The 19,414-nt window shown below is 41.8% G+C and overlaps 1 protein-coding gene across 1 annotated transcript in view; it reads right to left on the bottom strand.

Moving 5' to 3' along the window:
• COL9A3 (collagen type IX alpha 3 chain) overlaps positions 1 to 19,414 on the bottom strand; it is a 193,883-nt gene that overhangs the window by 143,287 nt on the left and 31,182 nt on the right. The window contains exons 3-4 of the mRNA XM_085619726.1: positions 14,216 to 14,251; positions 133 to 204 (exon numbers count right to left, since the gene is read on the bottom strand). Coding sequence (XP_085475852.1) covers positions 133 to 204; positions 14,216 to 14,251 — 108 coding nt within the window. The remainder of the gene's footprint in view (positions 1 to 132; positions 205 to 14,215; positions 14,252 to 19,414) is intronic.

Raw genomic sequence — 19,414 nt, 5'->3', positions numbered from 1 at the left:
ATCTCGCAATACCCCACTGAAAGCACATGTGCCCAAATATTTATCAAAAAATACATTTATTAGGGGGGTGTTACACACCAAACTCCCCCCTGAAGCTATGCCCCTGATTGAGACTTGCACCAAGATACTTACATCTATTCCTGGAAGTCCAGATAATCCCGGTTTTCCTGCCAAACCTGGTTTTCCTGCTGTTCCTTTAGGCCCCTGGAAGGAATGAACAGACAGAAAATGTAAATACAGGGGCTTATGGACTCATGTGCAACATCACATCATGTTATACTTCAATCACCTCTTGTCCTCAATAGACCGCAACCCATAGTGGTGGGGCAAGAGGATACATTTATCTTTTTCATCAATTAAGCAAGCAGGACACAATTATACCACTTGGAGTTTTGTTTGCAGAACATTAGGACAGCAATGCACGTGCCTAAGGCCACACATCGGAAAATGGCATGCGCCAACTAAACTTGGTGTGGGACTACTGACAATAAACGTGATCTGGTGAGGTTCTTGTTTATTTGCTCTTATTGCGTTTGGCAGTCATGGGTAGTCTCCAGAACACCACAAAGCAGCAGAAGTCAGTCTCTACCTGGCACCACAAAGCAGTAATAAGTGTTCTTTGACCTCAAAATATAGCTGCAACTCTTTGCAGCTGCACATAATGTAGCTGCCCTTAACATATGTGACCTTACAATGGAACCACAACTATACTTTTTTTGTCACAAAGCCGCAGCAGCTGTTCTCCAACACCACAAAGCGGCCGCTCTATTCCTTATGACAGCAAAATGAAGCCGCAACTGATATAACAACACAATGCAGTGGAACCATTCTCTTTCACGTCACAGACTATATACAACCACAGTGATATCACAATACTACTGTAAAGATTCTAGCACACCCTTTGTCTATGACATTACAAAATAGCTGTAAGTATTTTCCATTACACAATAATGCCGCTGCGACTCTTGATGAAAGTATCACAAAGCGACTGCATCGATTTCCCAAAGCATCACAAAGTAGCTACAACCCCAAAAAGGCTGAAACTGGTCTGGGATTCCTTGTGTTTCCAGTCAGAGGGCACCTGACCTACCGGTTCGACCTATTGGAGCAGGACCACGGCTGATTTGCATATGGCTGGTTCCTGTCTGAGGTGCCGTGGTAGGCACAAAATGGTGGACTGGATTCCAGCACAGAGAAAAGTTACCAATGACTGGGGCTAATCCAAGCTGTCCACCCATTACTATTTTGTTTTCCTTATTACAACACTAAGTGTGAAATGTGAGCCCAGATGTGGGTCCTGTGCTCACTGGTCATGGGACTAAAGCTTCCCCCTCACAGGGCGAGGTCCAAAAAGTCAAAACCGGTCTGGGGTGGCTTCTGTTCTCGTTCGGAGACCTGATCTGCCAGTTTGGGCCACACTGTTCCTACTGGAGCAGGATCAAGACAAAACTGCAAATGGCTGATTCCTAACTGAGGTGGCTTGGTGGGCAGAACAGTAATATGCTATATCGACTATATTACCTGTGGGTGAGATTAGTTTAAGGAATCCACCCGTCACTTTTTTTTCTTCTATGGTTTACGTATTCCATATGGTACTGGCAACCTTCACTCTATCCCATCAAAATGCAACCACAACTATTTTCTATAATGTCACAAATCAGTCAGTCAAATATTTTTTTTCAGTCGATATTGACCATAGCAGCACATATAAAAAGCATTTGCAATGCAATACGAGTTTAAGCTACTGGCATTGTAAATGAGAACGCCTTTTATTTATCGGTTTTGATAATTAATAAAAGGCATTGACCTTCACAATGCCAATAGATCAAACTCTTGTAATTGCGAGACCGATTTTGTTTCAAAGAAGCAGCTGCCATTGTCCCGAGCTGCTTGAAAAGTGAAAGCACGCCTGCCGCGCTGAATGTTGCAGGAAAGCATGTCTAGCCTGAAGTAGGAAAAACTCATTAAAGCCCAGACTAAATAAGACATACCGTGTAACAACAGAAGTAAAAGAGCCAGTCCTCATGGGAGGTTACAAATGAAGACAAGGCAGTACTAAGGAGGGACTAACAAGCCTATTAACGAATCAGAAGCCAGCATTTAAAAAGGACAATGGCGCAAGCCAATGAAAAATATGGGCGGAGAGTGGCAAGCCCATTCTCTAATACAGCATACCTCGCAGAGCAGCACATGTGCTGCCCAGGCTCGACCTAAAAATGACAACTAACAACAAAAAAGGAATTCATACATATGAATATATGTTAAAATATAAAGTGAAAAAAGAATAAATTACAAATATGGATCAGGCAATGGTAACAGTGAGCAGACAAAAAAAGTCCTCTCGACATATGACTGACAACAAAAACCTCAGGTGGGTTCGCTATGTGAACAGGTAAAAATCAAGACTATCGTTAACACCGTAGGACTGTCAATCCGCCTGGACCATCATTTGATAATACCAATACAAGTAATCTAAAATCTTAGATATAGAGAAAGATTTACAAGAACAATGCCAATGCACGACGTATTTATAAAAAGCGACAATATGTGCTGAGGAATTAAATTTAAAAACTAACATACAATGCTAGTTGGGAGAAAAGTAGATATAACATATATAGAAACTCAGCTTCATTTTGTAAAGTTTAAAAGCCAAAAAAGTATCTCAATACAGATTTTGAAACAGTAACATCATGCCCCGGCATAATTTTTTCTGATATTTAGTGCCAAGCAAATAAAGCTAATCACAGCATAACATACGGATTGTGAATCTAAATGCTGAAGGAATTGCAAACCTTTGTGCGAAAGGAAGCCCTTTGAATGCAATACTGGGCACAGAAAATGTGATGTCGGGGTACTGTACAGCTCACAAAAAAGTATCACGTGGGTCGTGGATTGTAGTGAGGTAGAGTAGCACGCGCAGCGAGGAAAACCAAGTGCCTCTTACTGGGCAAAGCCACACATTTTTTAACTGTACAGAGTCTCAGGGGCGTAAGACAGGGCTGGCTCCTCCGTTTTAGCAGAGGAGTGTCACCCCACTTAAAAATCCCTGGGATGAAAAATAAATAGTAAATAATTACAATTTTGTTTTTGATCCCCCGTCCCGAGTTGAGTGTCAGGACGGGGAGGACTGCTGCAAAGTGACAACAGCAGGAAGATGGGAGGGCTAGTACGGCACTGTTTAAAATGCGCATGTCTTTTTGGCCAGCTGTCTTGCAATGGACAACCACACATGCACACTTTAAACAACTCTAACCCAGCAGTTTTAACACAGCTAGGTTGGAGCAAGCCAAAACCTCCAGAGCGCTGTGTAGCGTTGAGTGAGGCCACTCCCACCAAACCCAAGGCTGTTATGCTGGTGAGAGCAGTGCTCAGGATTGGCCAAGGGAGTTGCTGCATCCGGTTCCTGTGTCGAAAGAAGGGGTTCGGAGTGAGGACGCCGCTGAGTACAGGTACGCTTTTTTAATATATATTATTTTGAGTGTGTGCGCCCCCTCTCCCTGTAGATGCCAGTCGCCACTGGTGTAAGATAAAATCTGTGTTGGGGAAAAGATACCCATGTGATGCAAGGTTCCATCCCTTCAGCAGACAACATAGATACATGACAAAGGACAGTTTCCATGGCTGAAGCCCTTGCTATTCTAGCCTCAATTCGAGATGTGTAATATGTGGTCTTAACCTCCTCCTTTGTATTGAAGTTGATGTTTTGAGGTGTGTTACAAATCAGAAAGAACTAATTTCACATACCAAATAATCAACCAATCATTTTATAGCAGGCTTGCACATCACAGTTGTTCAATAATCAAAAAAGAAGAGGTACAGTCGAACATATCTAACATGATTTACACTTAGGTTTACAGCGACCGCACTTTTAGATGTCATCTGGACTGGCATAGGTGACAAAAAAGGACTGTTTTTAGCCCTATAATTTGATTTTTATATTAGTTTATTTTTTGTGTCATTGAAAATCAATATACTTCTTTGGAAAAAATAAATACTTGACCGTCAATAAAATAGGATGAGTTAGAGCATTTTCAGGCTCTATCAGTGGCGGTGCGTCCATTGGGGGCATTGCCCCACTAATGGCACGGCCCCATTTAGAAATCGTTCTACTTCTGACGCCAATTGCAGCAATCAGGACTCCTGATTGAAATTAGTGTCAGAAGTAGAACACGGACGCTGAAGGGGGTCGGGCTGCAGCAGCACTCTCAGGGTTGAGTGACAGCGCAATAGCGCGCATGTTTGTTTTTGGGCTGATCATTTTTACGATCAGCCCGAACATGCGCACTAGCTTTTCCCTTAAGAGACCGAGGGTTGCTTCATGCGCAGCCCACTGTCTCCTAATGGGCAGGGAGTATCCCTGCCCTCAGCCAATCCTGGCGCTGCTGGAGCAGCGTCTGGATTTCCTGAGAGGGGTTGCCAGCCACTCGCGCAAAAGACGTTGAAGGCGCCAACTCACCGGACCTCGGACCAGGAGCAGACAGCAGTAGTGGCGGCGCGGACCCGCCCAGTCAGGTATGTTAAAGTTTTTTTTTAAACTTTATTTTTAAACTGCCCCGGCACCCACCCCTGTGCGACTCCCCCGCGAGTATTGCGAGCCGCGACTGAAGGATTGTAGACTTATGCTACCTTGCAGGCCCCCGACTGCGTCTGAACATCTTCTAGCTTCATAACTAGCAACCTGAATTATTTTAATCTGAAATGGATTATGCACTGTTTCTAACTCGCAAAACCTTAATTGTACTTTTCGAGGAGCTAAACGTTCTTGTACATAACTAAATGGCGCGTTCACAAAGAGCCCGCCTGACTGCAGCCATTTATTTTAGAAGCCTTAAGCAGGCCTCAGTCAAAGAGAAACTTTTAAATGCAAATCCGCTCAAGAAAAGCTTCTCCACAAGGGCTTGAAAGGAACCAGCCACGGCACTGTTTATTAAGTTTCGCTAGATTCCTCCAGACAACCGTTTAAACAATGACTGTTGGGAAATGTCCCTCAAAGAATCAACAACAATGGTAGGGAATCAGGACTTTTATATTTCGCCAATACTGGTTAAAAGAAGAAGGCATATTTCTTCCTGAAGGGATTAATGGCCGATTTATAAGACACCTGCTGCAGGTGAAGCTATTGGAAGTGACCAGGGCTCCCGGAATGCTTTGGGCTAGGTTTTAAAAAGGCACTGGGAGCCTGGTGACTTCTGTAAAGGGCAATGCAACGCCTCTTAGAATGCATGTGCTAAGAGCATGTTCGTGCGCAGTCAAGGCGGGTACAGTGCAATTTTTTTTTTGTCTGAAAGCAACTCACGTTCACAGGCCTTGTGCCTAAGCGCCGAGTAAAATCCAGGAGTGGACTCGGAACAAAGCGCCCTGGTGCCCAGGCGTGATTTGCAAATTGGTCGTATGACAACATCACGTTCGCCCTTCCCACTTGCATCTCTCGAGTTTCAGGTGTGTTCGCCTTACAGTACTTTCATTGTCCAGAAACGAAATGCTTTATAACATTTCCAAAGAGTGTTTTTAGATTTAAGGCCGGCCTTGATTGGGTTAATTGAATTATTTGTGTAACATCACATGCATATCGAGGCAGTTTCAATGGTGCATGTGTAATGATACTGTGGAAGATGAAAGCACTGTAGTGTAGTGTACAGTAGGTTTAAAATTTCATGTGATGGTATCACTAACTTGCGTCTGTCAGAGATCAGAGATCCAGGCAGATTGTCGGATGCAGGTTGAAAGTGCTTAAATGGCGCCCATGGTTGCAAGTGTTGGCCATTACTTGTGTCCTTCCACTGCTCACTATTAAGGCACTACTTTTTTTCTTTCGTTTTTAGCTAAGCACACCACGAGAGTGAATGTGTTTTCGCTCGCCGCAGGAGAAGTACGACAATTGTTTTACGCCTCGCAACTTTCAAATGTCACCACTGGGCTCTATCTAGACATCCTAAAGCAGTTGCATCTGTTCTTTGTGTCATCAGAAAGCAGAAGCATCTGCTCACTATAATGTCAAAAAGCAGCTGTAATTTGTGTTCTACTAAATTCAGAATAGACCTATTCCAAGACATTACAGTGCAGTACATTGTAACACAAGGACACCCAGGCTCTGTTACACCAAAAGCTAATTCAGCTTCTGACATCAGGGCAAATCTGCAACAATTCTCATCATCAATACAACGCAAAGTAGCTGCAACAATGTCATTCTGCATCACAAGGCATCTGTAACTATGCTATTCTGCATCACAGATGAGCTGTAACTATGCCATTCTGCATCACAGAATACCTGCAACTAAGCCATTCTGCATCACAGAGTAGCTTTACCTATGCCATTCAGCATCACAGAACAGCTGTAACTATGCCATTCTGTATCACTAGACAGCTATAACTATGCCATTCTGCATCATAGAGGGGCTGTAACTATGCAATTCTGCATCACAGAGTAGCTGTAACTATGCCATTATGCATCACAAGGCATCTGTAACTATGCCATTCTGCATCAAACAGCAGCTGTAGCTATGCCATTCTGCATCACAGAGGAGCTGCAACTATGCCATTCTGCCTCACAAAGCATCTGCAACTATGCCATTCTGCATCACAGAATAGCTGTAACTATGCCATTCTGCATCAAAGAGCAGCTGTAACTATGCCATTCTGCATCACAAGGGATATGCAACTATGCCATTCTGCATCACAGAGTAGCTGTTACTATGCCATTCTGCATCAAAGAGCAGCTGCAACTATGCTATTCTGCATCACATGGCATATGTAACTATGCCATTCTGCATCACAGAATAGCTGTAACTATGCCATTCTGTATCACATGGCAGTTAGAACTATGCCATTCTTCATCAAAGAGAAGCTGCAACTATGCCATTCTGCATCACAGAGTAGCTGTAACTATGCCATTCTGCATCAAAGAGCAGCTGTATCTATGCCATTCTGCATCACAGAGGAGCTGCAACTATGCCATTCTGCATCACAATGCATCTGTAACTATGCCATTCTGCATCACATAATAGCTGTAACTATGCCATTCTGTATCACAAGGCAGCTATAACTATGCCATTCTGCATCACAGAGCTGAAGTAACTATGTAATTCTGCATTACAGAGCTGCTGTAACTGTACCATACTGCATCACAGAGGAGCTGCAACTATGCCAATCTGCATCACAAGTCAGATGTAACTATGCCATCCTGCATCACAAGCAAGCTGTAACTATGCCGTTTTCCATCACAGAGGAGCTGTAACTATGCCATTCTGCTTCACAGAGTAGCTGCACCTATGCCATTCTGCATCAAAGGGCAGCTGAAACTATGTCATACTGCATCACAGAGTAGCTTTAACTATGCCATACTGCATCAAAGAGCAGCTGTAACTGTGCCTGACTGAAACACAGAGGAGCTGCAAATCTACCATTCTGCATCACAAGGCAGCTGTAACTATGCCATTTTGCATCATAAGGCAGCTGTAACTATGCCATTCTGCATCACAGATGAGCTGAACCTATGCCATTCTGCATCATAGGCAAGCTGTAACTCTGCCATTCTGCTTCACAGAGGAGCTGTAACTATGCAATTCTGCTTCACAGACTAGCTGCAACTATGCCATTCTGCATCAAAAAGCAGCTGTAACTATGCCATTCTGCATCACAAGGCAGCTGTAACTATGCCATTCTGGATCACAGAGCAGCTGCAACTATGATATTCTGCATCACAGTGTAGATGTAAATAAGCCATTCTGCATCACAAGCAAGCTGTTACTATGCCATTCTGCATCACAGAGGAGCTGAAACTATGTCATTCTGCATCAAAGAGCAGATACAAATATGCCATTCTGCACCAAAGAGCAGCTGTAACTATACCATTCTGCATCACAGGGTGGCTGCAACTATGCCATTCAGTATCACAGAGGAGCTGTAACTATGCTATTCTGCATCAAAGAGCAGCTGCAACTATGTCATTCTGCATCACGGAGTAGCTGCAGCTATGCCATTCTGCATCACAAGGCAGCTGTAACTATGCCATTCTGTATCACAGAGTAGCTGTAACTATGCCATTCTGTATCAGAGTAGCTGTAACTTTGCCATTCTGCACCACAGAATAGATGTAATTATGCGATTCATCATCATAGATTATCTGTAACTATGTCATTCTGCATCACAGAGTAGTTGTAACTATGCCATTCTGTATCAAAGAGCAGCTGTAACTATGTCATTTTCCTTCACAGAGTAGCGGTAACTATGTCATTCTGCATCACGAGGCAGCTGTAACTATGCCAATATGCATCACAGAATAAAAAATGATTGACCATCAATAAATTAGGATGAGTTGAAGCTAAATATTTTCAACCTCTATCTAGACAACTTCACACAGCAGTTACATCCATACATTTTCCATAAATTCACTGAGCAGCCTCTGCCTTTCTCTAAGGCATCACAAAGAAGCTGTGACTATCCTCTTTAGCCCCTCACGAAGGAGTTGTACATAATGTCTATGTAATATCACAAAGTAATTGCAACCATTGTCAATGAAATCGCAACACGGGGACAACTATTCTTAATGACATCACTAAGCACGTGAAGCGAGTTGCCATATGTTATGCATACTTATTTGCTAGGCTCGTGGTACCTCAGTCTGCAGCAAGGCAGAGGGCACAGTACTTCAATTGCTTTCTAGAAAGAACCAAAAGGCAATCCAGTCACCAACTACAACAGCCTCCAAACACAGTAACCATTTTCTATATTCTGTAACCTCCTCAGGAACTCTTTGCAGCGTTTGCCACTTCAATGGCTACAGTCAATACTCCATCACGCATTTTTTCTTGCTTTGGTTGCGTAAATTGATAGTGGAAGACAGTGGTTTTTAACCTGTGGTCTGAGGATCCCTTTGTGTCTGCGAAAGCTACTCGGGTGACCCATAACTGTTTAGAAAATTAAACAATGTTAACAAATTAATAACGTGCATATAAATAAAGAAGCAAAAATGTAAGATGACATTGTAAAAGGCTCTGCAAACGCGGATGTATTTGAAATTGTGAAATTGGAGGCTACAAATGAAGTTGGTATCCTCAGAGTGATTAGTGGGACCAGTGCACGTGCATCAAAAAGACTGTAGTATGGACGATGGGTGGCTTCAATTGAATTGAGAAAAGCTCCAACCTTCCTGTTAATATTAACATTTGGAGTATTTTATATTTGTTTGAGAATTTAAATAAACCATTTAATAATGTATGCATTTGGTTGATGAATGCTTGTTTCTTTAATGAGGTTTATTGCATCGTAGATTGCATAATACAAAATGCTTAGGCTGGGGTCCCTGGCTTCTAGTAATGACTCATTGTGGGCCCCTGGGATCCAGTAATGATTAAGTAGGGTTCCACAGAAGTAAAAAGGTTAAGAACCACTGGTCTAAGATCTCAAAGATCTTTTTGGGCCTGCACCTCCTAAAAGATGTTTTGATGTATTGTGATCCTTTGTTCCAGCCCGCATGATGGACTACGCACAGTACCCTACACAATCCTACCACTCCTTTACCGTCGGACAGAGCAGCATTCTTAGTGCTGAACATGACCTCTTTTAAAAAGTTAGTGATCACTCTGGCTTCTCAGTTCTGCATCTTTTGCAGTCTTTGGATCTGAGATGAGGGCAAAGCAATGTTTACCACAGACCACCTAAGAGAATGCCATAGCATGAACCGATGTAAACTCTTGGGGGATAAAAAGATCAGGGTCATCGTGGCCTCGCTCATCCATCGAGAAATGTCACTAAGTCATCGCTTGATTCGCTCCACACCACCACTGATTTGTGAACCACACCACAGCCTGCGTTAGCCTGCTTTGATGCATTGATTGCCTGGACCATTAATGAGAAGCAGAGGTAATGTCATGCCTTACAGAACCCTAAGGAAAATGTTCTGGATGGGAAGAGAGAGTTCTTTGCTTGATTTGTTATGCAAGATCCTCCAAGAAAAGCGCTATTGCAGCTTTACCTGGATCCTTCTCAACCATGCATGGTGCAGGCACTCTGACGGAATCTGACGGTGCACTGAATCAAAGGCAACTGACAAATTTAATAGGACCACACCTGCATTGCCTGCTGCCCTGATCCCTTGTCCACTGGGGAGCCTGTTAATGTCCACCAGGAAAGACTCCTTGTCTTCATGGAAATACCCACTGGAACTTATCCAACAGTGACTCACCAAGAAACTGAAACTGACCTTTTTATACCATCCACGGGAGCTCTACAAATGTTCCATGATACAACAAAGCAGTACTGACCAGTCTATAAAATCACAAAGGAACACTGCGATTTCAGTTTATGGACGCCCCAGACTCAGGCCGCTCTGCTTACTCTGATCAACATTTCCAAGCAGCTCCTATAAGTTTGATGACACAAAACTGATCAAACCATGCTTTGTGGCACACAAATGAGATGCATGCACCTTAGTTTACATCGCAAAAGAGTTACAATTTAATTCTATGACATCACAACACAAATGTGACTAAAATACAGCAGTGCAACCTTTCGAGGTGTAACACTGAACGGAGGCTGCGACTGATCTCTGTGGCATCAAAAACCAAATGCACCTATTTCTATTTCTATAATTTATAGAGCAGCATGGTGACCCTAAGGCATCCCAGCGCGGAGTAAGAGGCAGCATTCCACCCGGGCGGACCGAGCCCCTCAAGGACTAAGCTATTTAAAGAGCCAAGTTTTGATTGCTCTGCGGAAGCGTAGCTCGTTTTCTATCATACGAATAGCTGGTGGTAAGGTGTTCCAAAGCTTTGCTACATTAAAGCCGAAGGAGCCACCACTGCTTCTCATTTTTTGGATAGTTGGGACAGAAGCCAGATGTAAATTTGCTGACCGGAGTGGTCTATTCAGAGTATCGGGAGTGATTGGTTGTTGAAGGATAGGTGGACCATGGCCTTGCAAAGCCCGGTGCACAGTGATTTAAGTTCCACTCTTTGGGCAATGGGAAGCCAAAGAAGGTCCCTCAGGCCCTGCCAAACTGACCGCGATATAGGGATTCCAAGCAGTGTGCATGCAGACGCATTCTGCACCACCTGAAAATTCCAGATAAGTCCTTTTGGGGCCCCCAAGTATAAGGAGCTACCATAGTCCAAACGAGGCAGTGCTAAGGCTTGAATCACCACTCGTCTCAAAGTCTGGGGGAGAAAGGGTAGGATCTTGCGTAGCAGTCTTATCTAATATTATATATATATATATATATATATATATATATATATATATATATATATATATATATATATATATATATATATATCTCCATACATATATATATATATAGATATATGTATGTATGTATGGATATGACATCACAGCATCCGTGACAGTTCTCTTCATTTTACAGCTGTTCCACCTATTCTATGTACCATCAAAAGGCAGCTGCAGCTTCTCTAAGGCATCACAAATCATCTACAACAATTCCACATAACATCACAAAGTAAATGTGTCTATTGTCTATACAACATCACAAGGTAGCTGCAAATATTCTATAAAACATCAGAGTTTAGCTAAATATGATTTTATGATACTTCAAAGCATTTCTACTCTACATATAATTTAAAAAAAAGACAGGCACAGCTATTCTCTTTAATTTCACAAAACTGAGGCAACAGTTCTCTGTAACATCACAAGGCAGGTGCAAGTATGCTCAATGACATTGTAAAGAGTAATAGCCATGTCCTCGGGCATCATGAAGCAGATGAATCTATTATGTATTATGTAGATAGCAACTGCAGCCAATGTCTTTAACATCACCCGGCAGCTGCAGTTATACTCCATAGGATAACAAACAAGCTGCAGAAACTCCCCCATGAAACAACAAAGCACTGCAGCTATTTTCCACAACTTTAAAGAGCACCTGCAGATAATCAATAAGAAAGCACAACAGAGCTGCAACTATTCTTTATGTACCCTTAGAAGGAACTGCTACTAATAGATAAACATCACAAAGCAGCTACAACTATTCTTCACAATCTCCTAAAGCAGCTGCCATGTATTCCTATATCATAGCTAACATGCTATATTAGAACATTGGAATGTTGAGAGGTCCACTGAAGACAATGGAGTAGCTCTGGGCTTAAAATGGCTGGGATAAGGACGGAGCTCCAACATTGCAATGTGTATCTTCACGCTTGTCCCTTTTCAATTTAGAACATTCTACCCACGGTGGAAGGAATATTGTATTAGTCTAAAAGGTCTGCGGCTTAGACCTATAACTCAGGTTCGGGCCCGGTATAGCCCTCGGCGGCAAGCTAGAAGGCTATAGTTGCAACTACATCTATTCACTCTGACATAAGCAGAGGCAAACATTCTAAATCATTTCACTGGTGCAATTATTTGCTGTATCACAACACAAAGCAGCTCTAGATATGTTTGATGACACCTCAAAGCTGCTTTATCTATTCTATGAATTCCCAAATCAGCCCTGCCTGCCCCAGTATCATAAATTATAGCTGACAGTTTAATGGCACCACTAGTCATCTCGACCCATGCTGCACGGAATCACCAAACAGCTCTGTCTTTTCTCCTCACCGCTATAAAGCTGTTCCAGACATGCCCCATGACAGCTCTGAGAAGCCACAGTTATGCTCCTTGACGCTATGAAGTAGCGGCATCTGTGCAATATCAATTCACAAACCACATAGTGCCTTTATAATGTTGAAAGAGCAGTGTCCTTTTAAGGGAGAGCAGCTGTGCCCCATGACGTCACAAAGAAGGTACAACATGTTCCATTTCACACCTACCTATTGTGCAACTGTGCCACGTGACATCTCAGAGAATGAACAGCTTACTGCAAAACATTATCAAGTCGATACAACTGTGCCCCCTGACGTCACAGAGAACATATTACTGTACCATAACATCACAAATCACATACAGCCATTATCTGCCACCTCAAATCAGATGCAGTTGTAAAATGTGATATCACAAAACAGATACAACTGTGTCCCTGGCATCAAAATGATGATAAGGCTAGGGGTCAAAACATCTTTAAAAAGCTATCATTTTTCTCTGTGCAACCCCAAAGCAGATAACATGCTCTACCACTCCTCTCAAACACAACAGTGCTCCTGGACATTGCAAGATGAAACAGATGTGCTCCCCAATTTCATAAAGCAGATATCTACACTCTCTGGCATTTCAAAACAGGTACAGTCATGCTCTGTGACATCGCACATCAGACAGTGGCAATCTTAAAATTGGTGAATGTGGGGATGGGTAAGTGTGGAGTGCTGGGTGAAGCATATGATGGGATATTATTACCTTATAGGTTCTTGCTGTGTTTGCAGTGGAACAGGGGAGGTGTTAAGATGTATCGGTGGGAACCAGTGATGTCAATTCCTGTAAAGATGGATGCTAGAATATTCAGTGACATCACATCCTATTGACATAAATGCTAGGAAATGCAGTGATGTCACTTCCTTTGGAGAGGGATGCTAAGAAATGCAAAAATATCACTTCCTGTAAGATGAATGCTGGAGAATGAGGACTGCTTGCCTGCCTTCTTCTTTTGAAGATAATTTTGGCACTAAACAAGTGATGCTACTTCTTGTGAATACCAATATTCGGAAATGTAGTGATGTAGTTTCCTGTGGGGATGGACGCTGAACAAAAGAGTGATGTCACTTCCTGTGCAGGTGAATGCTGGGAAATGAAGTCCACTTATCTGGATTCTTTTTTTAAGGATGGTTTTGGTAAGAAATCAGGGATATCACTTCCTTTGCAGAAGAATGCTGGGAAATACAGTGATGATTTTCTGTAGAGATGCTTGCTAAGTTACTAGAACCACTGAGAGGTTCTGGTAACTTTATAATTAACCCCAGGGCTGAGGACAATGTATTCGTTCTATGATATATATGTAAACCTCTAAAATAGATATCACTATGGAGATTAGTTTAATCTTTGGTGACCTTTTTAAGAACTCACCAGGTTCGCTTGAGTGTTTCCCACAAAGTAAATAGTTACAATATTCATAACAATAAAGCAGAGAATTTAAGATACAAGGAAATGTTTGTGTATCTATTTTACTAGCAGAGCACAACTTCATTTACGGTAGATGGAGGTGAACGCGTGCTTCATTTCAGCAGGAAGCATTTACCCTAGTTGTTGTAAAAGCTCAAGATACCGCTTGTTTCTCACAAGTAAGTGTCTTTAATGTAATATTAGGTAATCAATGCAAAGTACCACTGAAATTACTCACCGGAGCGCCAGGCAGACCAGGAGGACCAGGTTCTCCCTAAAGGAAGAGAAAGGAAAATATTAATCAATAAACAGCTACTAAGTGGTGCCACCTGAAAATGTTAGTTCCTTATAGAATTAGTGTACAAAACAGTCCGCTTTTGTCTTCATTTCATGCTCTATACATAAATAGTATCCATTGTTATGTTTAGTTCATATCAAATGTGGTTCTCCCTGTGTATTTATATTCTACAGCACTTTTAGGCCTTTAAATCTCATGTCCAGAAAAAATCTAAAATCAAATCAAACATGAAATAAAAAAATATATATATAAAATAAAATACTGTAGGCAAAGATTGAAATCACTTATAAAACACTCCAACGGGGAGGAGAAAATGCATGAGTGTGGAAAGTTTTGATTGTTTAAAAAAGAAACAGGAAGGTCATTTTTTTCCAGACTACTTTGTGAACGCAAGTGAGGGCTATCAAATTAGTCTGCACCTAGTCGATAGCAAGAAACGCTATAAAAAGCGGTTACTGGTCAAAGACAATCATGTTACCATGCTTTGAACTACTTCAATGCGCAGTTCGTGCATTGAAGTAGTTCGTGTGACCCATTATCTGATGTCTTGAATCAGACCATAGCCTCTGGACTAAAGATAACCAGACATTTTCAATTTCCACCATTAAACAATGGCATATCTCTTCTGTTCACAGCCTTACTTCTCAAGTCTTTCTGGCTGATTCTGATTTGAGAAATGTCTACCTGCCAATCATAGGTAGAATCATGGTAGTCTAGATGAAGCCTGAGGTTTTCACTTGAACTAGAACACTCTCAGATGGAACAGGGAGATGAGCCTTGGCCGAATTGTCTACTCTTTCCAGTCAGTTCACTCTGTGTACTATTTATGGACCCGATAGGGATGATCCCAAGGTTTTCTAGAAGCTTAGCTCAATGGTGCACTCCGGTAATAATCTGTGGTGACCTAAACTGCAATTTAGACAATCTCAGCTCCCTCAGTAGTTACAAAAGTAAAAAAACAAACTGAGTTAGACAAGCTATTAAGACCTTTACGCAGACTCACGGGTTGCATGATGACTGGTCAATCTTAAACAAAAGTAATCCAGGATAAACTTTTTTTCATATCCACATAAAAAATATGCATGGATCGACTTTTTTTTACTACCAACAATATACTGCATGGTGCAAAGATTCACATATTTCCAAAAGCATTATCCGATCATAACCCAGCCGCCCTAAAAAATATTCATAATAAAATAAAGAGAATAAAACATAGATGGACATTTGAAAGAACTTTGTTAGCGGATCCTGATTACATTAGACTAATGAAGCATCAGATAGCTGACTTTTTGCCTATCAACTTGGGTTCTATGGATCTACATTTAGTTTGGGGTGTTTTTAAAGATGGCCATTTGTGGTACAACACACAGCTACATGATTAGGAAGCAAAAACATAAAGGGGAGATGCAAGATAGATTGCATAAACAGCTGTCTGAATTAGAACATAAACATACTGGTACAATCATAAAGGACATTACGATTGAGCGGTAGCTACAAAATCAAATATCATTAACTGAAGCTGAAATAAGCAGCCTCTACAGTAATGACTTCGCACACTAAGCATTGTAATATTGAATTAATTTTTAGTTCTATTTTTAAAGTTATGTGTTTAATAAATGTACATTAATTTTAATTAAAAGTTTCAAGGTATAAGAAGATTTTTAAAAAGATAAAATATTTTTTTTTTATTCAATACACTTTTTCCCAAACGTTTTATTTGTATTTTTTTTTCACCATACACAAAAGAAAGAGCTCTCGAAGCACATCACAGTCAGACAGAATCTTATCCAATAGTCATGCATATAGATAAAACCGCAACCACATTGTTATTAGATCAGCAATGATATGATGAAATCTTAGTGAGCATATTTCTTAGTAATTGTAAAATCAACCCATATGATCCAGATAAGTTAAATGGAAAATGTTTATGCATCTGTTGCCAGTCTTCTACTAGTCGAGACTCAGGTGAGCATTCATAAACCACTAATCTTTGCTTGGAGATAAAGAAAAATAATAATATACAACGAAATTCGAGGGGTGTGAGATATAAAGAGAGAGTAGGGTAGCATGAGAAAGTGAGTTGAAAAAGGGAATCCAAGAGGAGGCAGAGGAAAGGAGAATGAGAGCCAAGTAGTCGGTCGCTAGGGCAACAATCAAGACATCGTCTGATCAGGATAACTGGCACTGGGCATAGAAGGAGGCCAACGGGCTGCTACTATATCTTATTTATATAGGAATCTAAGGCACCCATATGTGTCTAGATGGGACTGGGTTGCTACTGTGGTGAGATTGAGCAATGTGCACTTCTAAGGTATCTAAATTATGTGACTCACACCCATCAAGTGTGAAAAGTGACATATTTGAAGTCTTTCCAATCAAGTAGAATGACCTTAAGAGCAACGGGGGTCAGCAAATCAAAGAGAATGAGATTGTTGTCTTTAAGCAGGAGTGACTTCCCAGCTGCATGTGGTCCAAGTGCGATAGGTGGAAAATCCACCGAGATAATTGTGTTGAATACTTTACTTAATTGGACAGCAAGTTCGTTCCAGTGAGGACATGAAAAGAACATGTGTTCCAGGTCGCCACTCATTATTTCGCAGGATCAACAGGTATCCCTATCATTTAGTTTCAGTTTAAAGAGTTTACTATGGGCCCAGTAGAGCGTGTGTACAACAAAGAATGTTGGGCCTCATTTACGAGGCTCCTTGCTGCACTTTTGCGTCGCTGGAGCGTCACTTTTTTTGACACTTCGGTGGCGCAATGTGCTGCAGTATATTTACAAGACCACTTTACGTGACTTTTCATGGCCTTGTAAATATGTGCTCCTTTCAAGCACAGAATCTGAGGCATTCACAGATTTACGAGGAATCATAAACCTGGGAATGAGCCAGATTCTAAAGCCACCCAAAGGGTGGCGTTAGGGAGGCGCAACAAGGGGAAATGTTTTCATTTCTCCTAATTTTTTACTCTTTTTGCAAAATGCAGCACACATAGAAAGAGGAAATTGCCTCAATTGATTGATTTTGTGCAGAAAGGCGTACCTTCCTGCACAAAATCAATCAGCCCCACAATGCAGGCATCCTTGCACCATGGCACAAGGGTGCCTTCGTTAGGGCATGGCAGCCTATTGTGCGCCAGCACAGGGGAAAAGAACAAGAATGTGCTGTATCTCACAGATACTGCTCATTCTTGCCTTTTTCCTTTGACGCAGGGTAGCGCCGCAAGATTCCTTGTGGCGCTGCCCTAAGCCAAAACCTCATAAATGAGGCCCTTAGTTTGTAGCAATAAGGGGATAAGTTTACCATGGAGCAGGATGGACCCAATCTTACCTCAAGCATCTTCTGAGAGGGATCTTATACCCTTAACACTGACGTAACTGGACCATTTATTGCACAGGGTGAATTTGGAATGGGCAGAACCTTCAAACATTAATTTATAAATCTTAGAGGCTACATGCCCACCTGATTGGACATGTTTAAGGGCAGAGAAAAAGAGAGTGGTATCTTGGGGGCCCAGTTTACAGAATCTAGCCTAAAGCTTCAGAAAGTCGTAAAAACACAAGTTGGGTAATGCATACTTCCCCTGTAAAGCAGCAGATGACATGGGCTCCTTATCCATCTATACATTCGCGATAAGGACAATGCCCATTTGGGCCCATTACATGCCTGAAGCTGAAGGTTAGACGTCAGAAGCTTCTTATTATTCCATAAGGAGACGGCTAAGGAATTATTAATGTTGGAGGCTACAGGTTTATCTAGTACTTATAGGACTTTAACCTTGTCTTTTAGAATGGCATGGGAGTGGGCAAAACTGGGGTGGAACATAGTCAAATTAGCTGTTAATGGGAATGGGTAGCCTGTGTGTCTTTCAATCTTAAACCAAGGCGGGACATCTACGGGGTTCAGTCCCAACCAACATATAGCCTGACCCGCTAGGAATGCCGTTTGATAGTTGTTTTTTTTTGGTTTTTTTTTTTATATAACGCAAACTTGACCCAAATCCAATCAGGTATCAGAGCGCTTTACATAGCACCAGTTACGTTACATGAGGACACACATTCATTTTTTTTTTTGTTAGGCACGGGGAGATTAAGTGACTTGCCCAGAATCACAGGACGTTCAGCGTCATTACCGAGAAGCAAATCCAGTTCCCCAGGTCAGAGGTAGAGCGCCCTAGCCGTTAGACCAACTCCTCTCCTAGTTGAACCAATCTGGGAGATTACAGCCACCTGTAGTTAAGGGGGACCTAAGTTTCTTAAAACTCATTCTGACCCATTTGGTACTCCAAAGGAACCCTGAGCAAAGTTTGTCTATCATTGAAAAGAACAAGGTAGATTAGCCAGACATACTACTTAGGAAGTTAACTAAGGGCGTAACCATCATCTTCAGAGTTTTCAACCTACCCCACCATGATATAAATTTGGGGGACAAAGTCGACAGAAGGACTTTAATCTTATTTTCTTGCTCTCGTTCTGGGATATAGATACGGCCAAGTTTTTACAAAACCAAATACTCAAATATTTAATTAATTTGTCACTGGAATTTAGAGTTTCCTAGACAGCAGGGGGTACAATGGACATTAAGAGGCATGACCTCTGTTTTGCCCTTATTCAAAGACTATCTTGAGAAAAAAGGATAACTTCTTAATCATATCCAGTATAATAGGTATAGCCGTGTCTGATTTTTCCAAGAAAATTTGAATGTCATATGCAAAATCAGCTGTTTTATAAACCAGATCAACAAACTTTATCCCCTGAATGTCGGTATCTAGGGGTCAATCGCCAGTAAAAAGAGCAGTGGTAAGAGGATCCGGTCTCTCGGCTCAGCGCGTGGGGTAGGTGTCCAGCGTGCGTCTGCAATAGACAGGATACCATCAACTGAGGTATCATGAGCAGAGAAGACCTTATCATCTAGTTAGGTTACCACTAGATCTGGCGGGACCACGTGCTCGCACAAAAGAATAGTGGTAGGTAGGAACTCCTCCAACCACCACCATGTGTAGATAGTTATTGTTTATAGGTCCTGATGAAATGCAGAGTATAAGTTTTGAACTCATTGCATGAAACATGTTGACCACTTGTTTAGAGTTGAGTATTGCTCCACTGGACCATTAAGCCAGCGAGCAGCCACTCTTTTGTAT

This window comes from Triturus cristatus, chromosome 7, assembly GCF_964204655.1.
Source record: "Triturus cristatus chromosome 7, aTriCri1.1, whole genome shotgun sequence".
Taxonomy (NCBI): Eukaryota; Metazoa; Chordata; class Amphibia; order Caudata; family Salamandridae; genus Triturus; species Triturus cristatus.
The sequence above is the reverse complement of the archived record's forward strand: the minus strand, read 5'-3'. Positions and strand labels throughout refer to the sequence as shown.